Source organism: Lontra canadensis, unplaced genomic scaffold (genome assembly GCF_010015895.1).
Source record: "Lontra canadensis isolate GAN:19392208 unplaced genomic scaffold, GSC_riverotter_1.0 scaffold16, whole genome shotgun sequence".
NCBI classification, from domain to species: Eukaryota; Metazoa; Chordata; class Mammalia; order Carnivora; family Mustelidae; genus Lontra; species Lontra canadensis.
Genome location: NW_022631010.1, coordinates 19,815,219 through 19,830,423, shown reverse-complemented (window position 1 = coordinate 19,830,423; position 15,205 = coordinate 19,815,219). Strand labels below are relative to the sequence as shown.

Sequence of the window (15,205 nt, the reverse complement as noted above, 5' to 3'; positions counted from 1 at the left end):
TAAGTGTAACTACATACTGACTACTAGCTAATTCTGAAAAGGGGTTCACCTTGTGAGTGGTAATGGGCATTAAGGTTATGTAAGAAAATATCCCTCTTTTTTAGAAATATCTACCAAAGTAGGTATGAAATTATATGATATCTGGGATTCCCTTAAAATATTTAGCAAAGGACAGATGAATCAAATGTGGTGAAAATCTTGATTATCACTGAATCTGAGTGGTGTGGGGGGGTTGCTGCACCATAATTTAAAAACGTGGGGTGGGGCGCCCGGGTGGCTCACTCTTTGAGTGTCTGCCTTCAGCTCAGGTCATGATCCCAAGGCCCTGGGATTGAGCCCCACATTGGGCTCCCTGCGCGGTGGGGTGCCTGCTTCTCCCTCTCCTTCTGCTCCTGCTTATGTTCTCTCTCCCGCTGTATCTCTCTGTCAAAATAAATAAATAAGTAAAATCTTTAAAAAAAAATGTGGGGTGCACGGCTGGCTGTGTCAATATAGCGTGCAATTCTTGATCTCAGGGTTGAAGTTTGAGCCCCATATGGGGCATAGAGTTCACTTAAAAATAAAATCCTTCAAGGGGCGCCTGGGTGGCTCAGTGGGTTAAAGCCTCTGCTTTCGGCTCAGGTCATGATCTCAGGGTCCTGGGATCAAGCCCCGCATCGGGCTGTCTGCTTAGCAGGGAGCCTGCTTCCCCCACTCTCTCTCTGCCTGCCTCTCAGCCTACTTGTGATCTCTGTCTGTCAAAGAAATAAAATCTTTAAAAATAATAATAAAATCCTGGGACGCCTGGGTGGCTCAGTTGGTTAAGCAGCTGCCTTCGGCTCAGGTCATGATCCCAGCGTCCTGGGATCGAGTCCCGCATCGGGCTCCTTGCTCTGCGGGGAGCCTGCTTCTCCCTCTGCCTCTGCCTGCCATTCTGTCTGCCTGTGCTCGCTCTCTCTCTCTCTCTCATAAATAAATAAAATCTTAAAAAAAAAAAAAATAAAATAAAATAAAATAAAATCCTTCAAGAAATAAAAACTAAAAATGCAAAACAAAGAGTCGGTTAAGGCAATCACAGAATTCCTCAGCTCCTTGAAGTTACGGAGATGGTTGCTTCCACCACATTTTGCAGCAAAGGCTTTCTGTTCACATATAACAATCACAAGCTGGTTTCTGAGTTTGGGAAATGTCATTTTCTTCATGTTACTTGTTGGGTCATAATCCCCAAATCTTTAAAAGGTAGAGAATCCTCAGGAAGAAGGGCAGGAGGGAGAGAGGAAAAGAAGAGGAGGGAGGGAGAGAGGGAGGTAATGCTGCTCCCGGCCCTCACAGGGTGGCATGGAGCCCGAGCTGCTCTCTAAGGACAGAACCATGTGGCGCTCACACAGATGAGCAGCGAGGGCCTCTTGAGTGAAGGGATGCGGGCTGGATCTAAGCGTGGCCGCCCCTAGAACAGGCTCCTGACAGATCTTGGAGGCAAGATTTTAAATGTGCATGCACAGTTTTCTAGCGAGTGTTCAGTCTTCTTTGGATTCTCACAGGGATCTGTGTCCCTACAAGTTAAGAACCACTGCTCTTCATTCAAGAGAGTCTGAAAGCAAATTGGTTAGATTGAAGCTCTGGCCATAGACTGTCACAAGGAAAGATTTTTTATCTGAGAACATCTGATACTTTTGGAAAAGCTCCTGCTGGATCCAAAACAGCCCGCCTGATAGTCCATCTCTAACACCCGCCCCCCCAACCCAACAGCCTGGCCCTGCAGACAACACAGGCTCTGTCCCCAGCTGGCTCTGCTTCCCCCACCCACACCTCCAGCCAGCAGCAGAGTCTTGCTGCCACCCCAAACCAGCCGCACAGGCACGGGGAGCAAGGGTCCCCTAGTGGGAGATGCTAACAGCAGAGCAGGTAAAACGCATGGACACAAACACTCTGTTTATTTCGACCATGGCCAAAGTCAGGGAGAGACGGCAGAAGCTCAGTGCCCTAGAAGTTCTCCAGGGCTCATGGGTTCAATGACGGCTCACTGATGGCTGGGACAGTGCTGGCCTCCCTCTGAGGGCTGGATCTCCTGCCATCCCTGATGGGCTACTGCCCCGTGGGCATGGCCTCAATCAATCATTCACGGCTACCACACTTCCTCACCCTTTACAGTAGGAGAACATCAGTTTAGACACTCCTTTATTCCCGCAAGCTGCCGCGTGGAGGGACAGCAGCGGCATCGTTCAGTTCTGGCAGAGTCCCGAGATGGGGGCCGAGGCCTCAGCAGGTGCACAGGACAGCGCTTTGGCTGAAGGGCTGCTGGCTCCTCAATCCCACTGCCCACCGCCTGTCTAGCCTCCGGTGGAACATCTGGGATGAGGGCCCATGGGGACAGGAGCACATGTCTGCGGGCCCAGGTGAGGACCCACCTCGAGCAGCACACTTGTCTCTGTGGAGCGCTGCGTTCACCTCAGCGCCGGAGCCTCAGGAAGAAAGCGTGTTTACACTCTGTACTCTCCAGGGGGTAATACTTATCGTAGAAATCTAAGACGTATTCTTCAGTCTTGAAGCCAAACTTCTGGTAGAGCAGCATAGCAGGGTTGCTTGCTGAGACGTGAAGGGTTACATCCTTGCCCATGCAGGTCTGCCAAAAGGGTGGAAGAGTACCCAATGAGAATCAAAGAGCCTGAGGGAAGTGAGTAGGTGAGGGAAGTCTGTGAAGTGGAGGTAGGTAGTTATGGCAACCGGGGACAGCAGGGCGGGTGACAGCTGGGAGCCCCGGTCACTCTCTGCGGCCGAGGCCCACGCTCACGGAAACGCTCGAGACTGAGGAAATGGATGGTGCGCTGGGTGTTTTTGCTCTCTGGAGCAAAGAGCCCGGGGACAGTTTACTGTCAACTGGATGACTCTGTTTATACTTCAGTTACACTTCCAAATATCACACACATCAATACCTGACCCTCTGACAATCTTGAAGAAGTAGAGAACAAGATGAGCAGTTCTGCTTTTTAAAACTAGATGTTATCTTGTACTCAAACTTGTAACAATGCCCTTCCTACACCCACTAGAAAAGATGCTAAGTTACGAGGCTGGATACGAGGTATTGGGACTTTTGTCTAGTTATGAGACCTAAGGACCCGGTACAGACCTTCTGAATCCCACAGGCCCCCTGCCATCCCTCCCAAACTGACAGAACTGCTTTAGGTTTCTGTATTCAGCACTGCCCTAATCATGGGGTGGGGGGAAGAGTGACCCTCATCCTATTAATATGAGGCAAATTCTTAAGATTCTTAATCAGAACCAAAGTCATATAAACTAAGACCCCGCTTTCTAATGAGGAAGGCACCAAAATACTGAGGTTGGCAGGGTCCTGAGATTTTGTAACCCCTGTTTCCTCCCAGGCCTAGATTTAAGAGCCCTCTCTTAAGGTAGACAGCTCTCCTCTTTCCTTTGTTTCACTCACATTCTGGCCCACAGCACTACTGCGAGTGTGGGAAATTAATTTTGTAGCATGACGCTTGTGTACCTGCGCCACGGCACCATCGGGTACTACTGCCCAGCTGAGTGGCTCTGTCTGGGCCTGGGGTTTATGGGTTGGCTGAGGGCCGGGCCCTGCTCATAAGGGTGAACACTCCTGCCCCCCACCCGCTGATTGCTCAGTAAGAACCGACCCTGCACCACGCCTTCTAGAGGCACACACATGGAAGTGTCACCCCTGCACTGCCTGCAGACCCTAGGGCTGCCCGCAGGCCCCTGCTGGTGGGGGAAAGGCGTGGCTCTGAGTGGTATGGTACAACTGAGTCTCATCACAGCACCACACAAGGGAGCACATACTAACTGCCAAGTGGGGAGAGAGGAAACCAACTTCTAGAAAACGCTTCCAGGTTTCAGCTGGCATCTGGGAAGTGTTAAGCACATTTCATGAAAAACTGGAAAAACGGGGTGCTTGGGTGGCTCAGTCAGTTAAGTGTCTGCCTTTGCTTCAGGTCATGATCCCGGGGTGCTGGAATCAAGTCCTATGTTGGGAATCCCCGTTCAGTGGGGAGTCTGCTTCTCTCTCTCTCCCTCCATCCCTCCCCCCTCCTCATGCTCTCTCTCGCTTCTGGTCTCTCTCTCTTAAATAAAATCTTTAAAAATAATAATAATAAAATAAAAATAAAATAATAAAAACTGGAAAATAACATTTTATCTTCTCCTTCCTCTATTTATTTTTTTTAAGATTTTATTTTATTTGACAGACAGAGATCACAAGTAGGCAGAGAGGCAGTCAGAGAGAGAGGGAAGCAGGCTCCCTGCTGAGAAGAGAGCCCCGTGTGGGACTCGATCCCAGGACCCTGAGATCATGACCTGAGCCAAAGAGAGAGACTTAATCCACTGAGCCACCCAGGCACCCCCTCTCCTTCCTCTATTTAAAAGGAATCTTGCTTGTGGACACTGGGGAGGGTATGGGCTATGATGAGTGCTGTGAAATGTATAAGCCTGACGATTCACAGACCTGTACCCCTGGGGTTAATAATATACTATATGTTAATAAAAATAATAATAATAAAAAATAATAATAAATTTTTTTAAAAAGGAATCTTGCCCATGTAACACACAATCCTCCTTGCCAAATGGTTTCTTTTTTTTTTTTTTTTTTTTAAAGATTTATTTATTTATTTATTTGACAGAAAAAGAGAGAGAAAGCACACAGTGGGAGAGGGAGAAGCAGACTCCCCCTGAGCAGGGAGCCCAATATGGGGTTCAATCCCGGGACCCTGAGATCATGACCTGAGACAAAGGCAGACATGACTGAGCCCCCCAGATGCCCCAGCCAAATGGTTCTGAAATGAAAGTTTACCAGAAAGATTCTGAGAGGGGAATTCCTTACATGTTTTTCTGATGTTAATATATGGTATATTTTCTTCAACAGTGGTACAGAGATATCAAAGGATGAATTATAATTCAATATTAAAATCAAGTCTCAAAAACTTATACAGCCTGTACAGTGACAGTAAAGTGAAGAATAATCAGCAATAAGAGAATATATGGTCTTGGTTGAGATAGTTTTGCTAAAATGTTTAAAAATACTTAAAAACTTTTGCAATTGCACAGGTGGGATTATCCTTGGTGAAAGAAGTCAGACAAAAACAGGCACCGTATGATCTCACTTAGCTCTCAGAATCTAAAAAACAAACAATAAAAGCTGAACTCACAGATACAGACAACAGACTGGTAGCTGCCAGCAGCAGGGTTGAAGGCTGGTGAACCGGCTGTAGGGGCGTCCAAAGGAACAGACTTGGAGGTTATAAAACAAGGCAGTCCTGGGGATGTCCCGTAATGCACGGACACTAGCGTTTACAATACTGTACTGCATAAATGAAAGTTGCTAAGAGAGGTGATGTGATCTTAAAGGTTCTCATCCCAAGAAAACAAATGTTCGTAGCTACGTAACTCCGTGTGGTGCCAGTGTTGTTTCGCAACATATACAAGTATGGAATCATCACACTGTACAGCTGAGACGAGGACGCTTTGTATGTCAGTTATACGTCAATAAGAAAAAAAAACCCCAAAGACCACAATTCCACTTCCACTCCTCAGAGTCATGCGGTGGGTTCCTAAGAGCAGCAGCAGTTACCAATATAATATGGGTCCTACGAGGGCTTTGGGCTCTCAGTTCTGGAATTACCTCATTTTATTTACTATACATGTTTACAACTGGTTTCTTTGAAGCCTGGGCCTGAACAGCGATCGTATTCTAGAGGCGGAAGATTTTTATCTGTGTGTGGTAAGAGCCTCAGGAGGGATGTTTTCTCACAGGGTTTCCGAGACCAGCCATTCTGTTTGGCCGTGCTAGGAGGGCTCAGCCCAGCACTGTCCCTCCATCCCTCTTCCACGTCTTCCTGAAGGAGCCCAAAGTCCAGCTGGTAGCACAGCTTACCTGAATCAGATGATAAATCATGAATGTTGCAATCCCTGCTCTTCTCCATTCAGGGTGGACAAACAGAAATGAAATGTAAGCTTCATTGTACTTCACGTCGGGAACCATGAAGCCAAAGGCAATGATGACTTTTTTATAAAGGACAACAACACTGAAGTCTGGATACTGCAGGCACTCAGACAGGTCAATGCCTAAAAAGAAAAGAGATAATTGGAGATTCAAACTGTAAAGCTTCTGGAATTAAGACCAAGCTGTTCAGTCTGTACTTACAACTACACCTGCACGCTAAAAAAACCCAAAAATCAAAAAACAAAACTGAAGACAGAGATATTAGCATAGACATCATACATTTAGATCATAAAAATAAAAGTGAAACTAACATGCTAACTGAAGGAATGCAGTCAGAAAAGACCACATATTCTATGATTCCATTTATGTCTTTTCTAAGTACATGTTTGACAAGAAGAGAAGAAAGATAGGGTCGGTAGTAGAGAATGCACAGGCTAAAACTGGACATACCTGCCTTTGAACTTAGCCTCCTCTACAGTGTGTGTCAGCCAACACCTATCAGATGTGGGCCTCAGTGTCTGCACACCCAGACCTCACAGGGTGGGAGCAAAGACCCGAGCGCCCATACTGTTGTGTGTCCAGTTTACAAGCTCTTTTGTACAAAGGTTACATTTTATAGTGAAAGGGATAAACAAATAATGATTGCATGTATAAGGTATGGAGGCACCCAGAGTAAGGTCAGGAAGTAGGAGATGCTCCTGGAATGTTCCTTTTGGCCCCCATACCACTCCTAAAAGATGAACACAACTCTGCCACCACACGTGCACTGTTACATGATTATCAGACAACAAAGATGACACAGCTCTAATCCCAATGAAATCTTATCTAACATCTGTAATATTTCCTTTGCGTTTCAAAGCAGCATGGTAAGACAGATCCACAAAGAACATGTTTATATTTAGCGATGAGAATGTGTTCACTCCTCTACTTGGTGGCTCTGGTCTATAGAGAGACAATATATTCAGGCTGATAAAATAACAAATCATATTGGGTTTACTCTTATTTTTAAAGTCTGCAATTGGGGGACACTGGGTGGCTCAGTTGGTTAAGCGGCTGCCTTCGGCTCAGGTCATGATCCCAGTGTCCTGGGAACGAGTCCCACATTGGGCTCCTTGCTTGGCAGGGAGCCTGCTTCTCCCTCTGCCTATGCCTGCCACCCTATCTGCCTGTGCTCGCTCTCTCTCTGACAGATAAATAAATAAAATCTTAATAAATAAATAAATAAATAAATAAATAAAGTCTGCAATTGGGATACTTGGTTTTTTAAAAATGCCTTTTGGCTTTATTAACACTATCTCGAAGGAATAGCTAAATAAACAAAATTATAGAATTAATAGGCAAAAAATCAAAAGTGTTCCAACACGCCCAAGGTACCAGTCAGTGTATCACTGATACCAGGTAGATATTACCTGGTATCTAGACATATGTAGAAGCAAAACAGGATGAATCTTTTATTCTGGAAGTGGAGAGAGACAAGGAAGAGAAACATACAAAAATACTGTTTATTACTTTAATTGCTGGCTTCTTCTTGATCTTAGGAAGAAAGAAGTGTTCATATTTTACTGTTCCTATCTTAGCAGAGACAAACTAAATGAAATCATGAGTAAAGGTTTTAGAGTCGCATGACATACACTAATTTAAAAATACCACTAAAGTGAACCAAACAGAAAACAGATCTGCCTAGTTTGGGAAAGGGAACATACCAGGCCAGAAAAACTCCTGACACATGGAGTTTATCGTTGGGATGTGATTTGGCCGGACATAACAGTAATCAAGAGGTGCCTCGGCTTCCGGCGTCCAGTGAGGGTCACTCCTGTGCAGGTGGGAACGAATCTGTGACAGGAGCTGCAATTTGGGTGGCTTTGTTTCATAATCACGCCTCCAGGACCGCAGAAAAAAACAGAGTCGAGTCAAGAAAAATATACAATGTCATTCCTAGCCAAGTGATTCACATAAACTCCTTACTTGGCCTGAAATTCTAAGTTAACTTGTGTTACTTTCTGTGGTAGATACCTTGACAACTTGAAAGCCTGATACTTTCTGGTATGAAATTTAAAATTCGCCCTCTGCACCTCACAGGAACCTACTTGTGCTGGCGAGCCTTCATGAACAGAGTGAGGGACCCAACAGCAGCCTGACTCAAGCCAGCGCTCTGGCCCACCACAGAGGCCAGCGAGGGAGGGCCCAGCGCTGTCGGGGCCACGGGGGCAGGCTCGCACACTGCCTCCACAGGCCGGGCGCAGACGGCAGTGCTGGGCAAGGAGGATCACGGGACTCTGCCTCGAGTATGGGCCACAAACACACCTTCTCAAGACAGAACCGGGGGCCTCACTAGTCAGCACAGCTTCCACAGCACTGCTAGACAACGAGACTCATCATCACCCCCAGACTAAGCCCAACTGAGACAACGCTCCCATTTTCATTTACCAGACTACCAAATATATACAACTTTAAAACTGAAAAGAAACGCAATGAGTATAATACTCATAATGAAATCTAATGGAGTTAACTTATTCTTGCTTTTTACATTTCTTTCAAAGGACTGTCCTTTCTGCCAGAAACTACAGTCGAAAACAAGCTAAGGATAAGACTGGACGTGGAGCACAGACACAGTCCGTGTTGATGATGCCTGTTCCCAGGGGAGGATGTGGACTCACTGCTGTGGAGGACCAGTATGTAGAAGCCACCAACGCCATTCCTCATAACATGCTCAACATCACAGCTCTTGCCCATGTACCTGATGTAGGGCTTCAGGATCCGAGAGGTGTAAGGGCTGACAATACTCTGGTCCACGGCCATATCTTCAGATCCCACCAAACGATACAGAAACCTAGTGGTCTGGTGCCGAAACCCTTTCCTGGATGGCAAGGCAGTCTATGAGAAAGAAATGCTGGTTATGCAGAAATAAAGTCACTCAAAAGATGGGTTTAATTTCACAGATCATTAGTACATAGGACTTTTTTATGTGTCGGAAAATAGGTCTTTCTTATTGCTTATTCAGAATGTTCGATTTGCAATAAAAACCTCATAGGTACCTCTGCGTAAGATCAGATACGAAAAGCCGATCCTGGTTGCAATAGTTGAAACTTGAGATAATTTAATCAATTTTAAAGTTACTTAAAAATTTTCAGCCACTGGAGTGAGTGGAAAGCAGGACTGAGCTCTGGATTTACAGTTTCTGTTGGCTGCATTCTGCCCTCTTGACACCTCCAGTCGTCAGATGGTAACCCACTCACGTGGGTCACGGTGCAGGAGTCGGCTGGTATCCGCAGAGCAGCAGGGGCCAACTAGTGCTGGCCCTGTGTGAGCGTTAAGTAAAACAGGCCTCTGCTCCACTGAGTACACCTGACAGGAGCAGGACTAACACAGACCGTCGTCCTTACGGCAAATCACAACAGCAGAGAGGCCCGCTGTGCTCCTCAGATGGGTGTCAGAGAGGAACAAGTGGGATTCACCCTGGGAGCCCAAACAGAGAAGTCTGTTTCCCAGAACGCTGCTCCAAGGCCCCCAGTCATGGAGGAACGGAACGTGTGCAATTAGGGTTTTACAGCAAAGAGCCCAGATGGAAGACTCAAAGGCACATTTATAAAGTGGTTTGCCAAGGGCTGGGTGAAGTTTAGAAACCTGACTTGCTTTTGGAGAGTCCGTTTGCTCTTTAGCCTAGAAAATAACTTTGTTGGAAAGAGAGGAAGAATTCCTTCTTTTATAATTTGCTCTCATTACTTTCCCCATATGGACACCAAAACTTTCAGGGGCGCCTGGGTGGCTCAGTGGGTTAAGCCTCTGCCTTCGGCTCAGGTCATGATCCCAGGGTCCTGGGATCAAACCCCCTGCTCAGCGGGGAGCCTGCTTCCCCCTGCCCCCCGCCTGCCTCTCTGCCTACTTGTGATCTCTGACTGTCAAATAAATAAATAAAATTAAAAAAAAAAAAAAACTTTCAAAAGGATGACTCTGAAATTCTTCCAGGACTTTCAAAAAAGTTTCAGCGGGAAATTCAGAGCTATGGTATATAGTTTCCAAAGACAGCCTCAACACTTCCACCTGCACCCATGGGGACGTGTGGCTCCTCCTATCAAGCAGCAGAGTCCATTCCCTCCCCTTGAACCTGGGTGGGCCTTGCAACAGGCCTTGACCAATGACAAAGTATCAGAAGTAACATTTTGGTATACCTTGAGCCCAGGCCTTAAGAGGACCGGCAGCTTCCACTCTCTCTCCCAGTCCAACTGCCATGGTGTCCAGGCTGGACCCTGGAATGTCTAGAGGCCCCATGGAGATGGGCTCTGGAGGAAGGGAAGCCATCCTGGTCATTCCGATCCTGACAGAGGTCCCCGCTGAAGGCAGTCACAGGGCTGACCTCAGCCTTCAACACGTGGGGTAGAATCACCACCCAGCTGAGCCTGGTCAACCCAAAGAATCAGAAGAAAGACGGAATACTGCTTTAAGCCTCTAAGTTTTGGAGTGATTTGCAACGCAGCAATAGACCATGGAGACAGCAGCCACCGGACCGCTGGCCCATGATGGACGATCTGGTTCATGTGTCGAGGTGAGTTGTGTGGAACTCCACAGATGTCATCCAGTACCCTGACTTCTTTCCACCTACCCACCTGCGACATCTGCCCGGATCACTGCCACCACTTCCCACGGGTCTCCCCACTGCCACTCTCACCCCTTATCGCCCATTCTCCACATGGAGCCAGATGCTTCTTTTAAAATCAAATACATTCCCTTCCCTTGTCAAAACTCCTATGTGACTACCCTTACAATTTAAAGTCCTTGCCTTTCGCTGCAGGATCTACCTGTTACCTCTGTGGCCTCATCTCCCACCTACTTCCTCTGCCATCACTAGGCTCCAGCCCCAGACACCAAACTATCTGCTGCCTTGGGGCCTGCACCTGGGACTTCTGCCCTGAACCTTCTACAACGCAGGTCCTCCTTGTGGAGAAGATGGGATCAAGTGCTACCTCCACTGAAAGGAGGTCCTCAAGCACCCTGTCCCAAGTGGTACTGCGGCCTTCTGCTCTCCCACCCACTGCAACACCCACCTTGCAGGAAATTATCCCATTTAGTTAGTCCTGTCATTTCACTGCTCCATCAGGCGGGCACCATCTGCCCTAATTCACTGCAGCGTCCCCAGCTAGAGGAGTACCTGGCACACATGAAGTACTCAACGTTTGCTGAATGACAAAATGGTGTGTGGGGGGCTGGGGAGCATCCCAAACTCAGGTAAGTTTGGGAAATATTAAGTGAGTTTCTTCAAACTTACAGTTCTAAACAAAATGGAGCACCAGGTGGGCTGCTGGGTCCCTTCCCCAAACCCATCCTGAAAGATGCCACAAGAGTGTGAAGGAAGATGGAACACAAAGGCTTTGAGAAACCTCAGGAGAAACCAAAGGAGGCCAGGTACAGGTGAGGCAGCATAGGGCAGCCTAGAGCAGAGAAAGGCTTTCCACCACAGATGGGGCTGGAGGTGCTTCTTGATCAGGCCACTTCCTCTTGCAAGCTCTGCTCTGAGTAGATCTCAGCCAGTCAACTTTGCCTGCAAGTGCTGGCTAGAGGGGTCACAGCAGGGCACCTGGAGTGCTAGAGACTTCTAACTTGCCAAGAGGATAACAAGCTAGGAACCAGACTTTTGCCCCTCCCTCGGGTGTATACACCAGCAAAGGCACCTGGTTAGACCAAGACAATATTCAGTCACAAGGGAAAAAACACTCAAGATATGTCGTCAACAAGGAGTGCAAAAAAAAACAAAGTAAACAAACTACACAGCAAAAGACAGAATAATTTACCAGACAGCCAAACGTTTTCAAAAAGCAAATAAACAGTCATCAGAGAAAAGCAGACCAAAATGACAATGAGATACCACTTGACACCCACTAAGACAGCTATAATAAAAAAAGGTAAGTACTGGTAAGGATGTGTGGACAAGTCAGGGTCTGAACAAACTGAGAATCAGCAACTCTTCATAGATCCCTCAGAGAACTGAAATCACAGAGCGAACTACTCCCCCGCAAACTGAAAAGACCAACAGGTGGATACAGAGAAGAGTAGAAGAGCAGAGTAGAAACCTCCAGGGACAAACCGACAAATTGCTGGAGGCACAGTGTGGATGAAGGGGAGAGAAAAAACTACAGGGGGGTGGGGGGGCACATTTTTGTGACTTTTACCTCCAGGAGCTCTACCAGGTTCTCATGGTAAGGATCAAAGAAAAATCCCCTCAGGCTTCCAGCAGGGAAAAGGCAGCTGTTTTGAAAATACGTCAGAGTCCTTTGTTCTTCTTAACAAGGTCTGCTCTCAAGAGAAACTATTTTACCAGAACCTAACCCATTGGTTGGGTGTGGGTTTTTTTAAATTTAATTATTTATTTATTTGTCAGAGAGAGAGAGAGAGAGAGAGAGAGAGAGAGCGCACAAGCAAGGGGAGTGGCAAGCAGAGGGAGAAGCAGGCTCCCCACTGAGCAAGAAGCCCCATGTGGGGCTTGATCCCAGAACCCTGGGATCATGACCCGGGCTGAAGGCAGACACCTTCCGGACCAGGTGTCCTGACCCACTGGGTTTTATCAGAACCTAACCAACCTGTGGAAAGGGAATTAGCCATCTCCAGCTCCCTCCTGCCATTCCACACCACCTAACTGGGGAAGCAAATCTGAGAAGCACTGTGATAGTCAAAGCCCAGGAACACATGTTCACTGAGAACTAATCATAGGTCCACAGAATGCTTCTCACTCTACATCTCACTTCTATACCACTACAGGCCTATTTTCCACAATTCTTTTTATCTACGATATCCTATTTGGTTTTCAACAAAAAATTACAAAGCATGTTAAAAAGCAAAAGACACTGTCTGAAGAGACAGAGCAAGCATCGGAACTAGACTCAGACAAGGCAGAGATGTCGGAATTATTAGACTAGGAACTTCAGACGACTATGATTAACATGTTAAGGGCTCTACTGGGCAAAGTAGACAACACCCAAGAACAGGGGGGCACTTTAATCAGGGAGATGGAAATGCTAAGAAAGAATCAAGAAGAAATGCTAGGGATCAAAAACATAATAGAAATACAGAACTATCTTTGGTGGCTCATTAGTAGACTGCATAGGGTTGAAGAAAGGACCTCCAAACTTGAGAATATGTCAAGAGGAACTTCCAAAACTGAAAACCAAAGAGGAAAAAAAGACTAAAAAAAACCCAGAACAGAACAGCATATCCAATGCTGTGTTACAACCACAAAAGGTGTAAAATACACATAACAGCGATACCAGAACGAGAAGAGAGAAAGGAACAGAAGAAATATTTAAAGCAGTAATGACAGAGAACTTCAAATTAATGAGACACCACACCAAAACCACAAATCTGGGAGGCTCAGGGAACCAAGGCAGGATGAATGTCAAGATGAAACCGATGAAAAGCATCAAGTTGCACACAAGTCAAAGTGGTTGCCCAGAGGCTTCAGGGAAGCTGAATTTTAAAGTCCCTTTGCTTCTCTCTTGCACAACCGCTCCCGCCTTCTCAGCCTTTTGTTTCAGGAAGCCAGTACTATCGTGAAGACACATCTGAGAGGCTGGCGGCACAGACACAATTCCCGTGGAAACCAGCTAGATCCTGTATTTCCCTGTAAAATCTCCCAGCCCCTTCCTCAGCCTGCTGCAGCCTCCTGGGCCAGGCAAAGCCATAAGGCTATTGTTCCTCTGTAGCCCCAACTCTTTGTGTGGTACTTGGCTGTCCAGCACAGAGGTTAGTGGTTTTTGACAACAAATCAGCATATAAGACGCCTGTGATTGAAGGAGATGCTCTGTCTAACAAGATAAATGAGATCAAAAAACACTTTTTAAATGCACAAATAGAATTAAAGAATGGAAAGGAAGATAAAATTCTGAAAGCTTCCAGGGTGCTAGAGGAAGAAACAGGCCACCTACAAAGAAACACAAATAAGCCAACAGTGAGACTCTCAGCAGCAACACTGTATGCAAGATAATGGAGTGATAATTTCAAAATGTTGAAGGAAAAAATAAAATAACAATTTTATATCCAGCTATGCTATCATTTGAATGCAAGAGTGAAAGGAAAATAATCTCAGACATATAGGTATTCAAAATTAATCTCACAAAGACCATGTTTTTTAAAACTGTTAAAAAGTAAACTAACAAAAAATTAATCTAGGGAGAAACGATGGGAAATAAGAGTAAACAATTTAGTGAGGTTTACTGTTACCTAAATAATACAAAAGAAAAAAGATAAGAGCATGCAAAAATATTCTGTTTGGAAGAAAGACTACATGATAATATTAAAAAATTAACAGAAAAATAAACATATGTCATAAGTTAGGACTTACAAAAAGTAACTGTCTTTATAACTAAGAACCATCATCATATACACTATTTTCTCTGACCACAACATAATCTGATTGGAAACTAAATCAATTACTACAAGAGACCTTAAAAATGCCTATGTATCTAAAAATAAAAAACAACAACAAAAAGCACTAAATAACTCAGGTTACAGAGGAAATAAAGAGAAAAAATACAAACTGCTAAGTACTGATAAACATGTCATTCCAAAAGTCCTAAGTCATAGCTAACGTAGTATTACAGGGACATTTATAGCTATGACCATTTTATCAGGAAACAAGAAAGAGTATGGATCGAGCCAATGCACTGATAGCTGCTCCCCTGTGTAACTGCATTAAAATGATACTAAAATTCCAGGTTAGGATGGGGGATTAATCACACAATTTTATCCCTTCCCCAAACCCACTAAAACTATAGAATCAGACTTTAGAAAAAAAGAGAAGCATACAAAAATAGGAAGATCAGGGGAAGAAACATCTGGGAAGCAGATGGACAAATACTAACTGCTTTCAAGCCAAAATTCCAAGCTGGCTTTGGGGAAGGTGAGAGGCAGGCCGGTCTGTACTGCAGCATCCTCTTGAAACCCGGGGGCAGCACCAGACTCCTCTGGAGCTGGGGAAAAACGAGGCAGTAGAAAAAGAGGCAGGCAAAAGCTGTGGGTAGTCTGAGCCCCAAGCCCTCAGCCCCTGCTGCCAGGTGCCTGCCTCCCCGTGGACGTCTGGACGTCCCATCCCTAGAGAAGGTGTGACCGGCATTCTGGATGGTCTGCTTCCATAGCACGGAGTAGGGGTCCCACAGGTTGAAGGCTAGGGTCCCCCTTTTCCTAGGTGGTAACCAGGGTTCTAAGATTGACTGGCCCAGGGGGAAAGACCCCAAGGAAGAGACGGTGGGGGGGGGTCCACCTCAAAGGATC

General features: G+C 46.0%; 1 protein-coding gene across 1 annotated transcript in view; it reads right to left on the bottom strand.

The window, feature by feature from the left end:
- Positions 1-1,894: 1,894 nt before the first annotated feature.
- Positions 1,895-15,205, bottom strand: part of KAT14 (lysine acetyltransferase 14) — a 34,082-nt gene continuing 20,771 nt past the window's right edge. Inside the window, exons 7-10 of the mRNA XM_032859240.1 lie at positions 8,685-8,821; positions 7,651-7,826; positions 5,879-6,069; positions 1,895-2,602 (exon numbers count right to left, since the gene is read on the bottom strand). Of these exons, the coding sequence (XP_032715131.1) occupies positions 2,429-2,602; positions 5,879-6,069; positions 7,651-7,826; positions 8,685-8,821 (678 nt within the window). The 3' untranslated portion in view covers positions 1,895-2,428. The remainder of the gene's footprint in view (positions 2,603-5,878; positions 6,070-7,650; positions 7,827-8,684; positions 8,822-15,205) is intronic.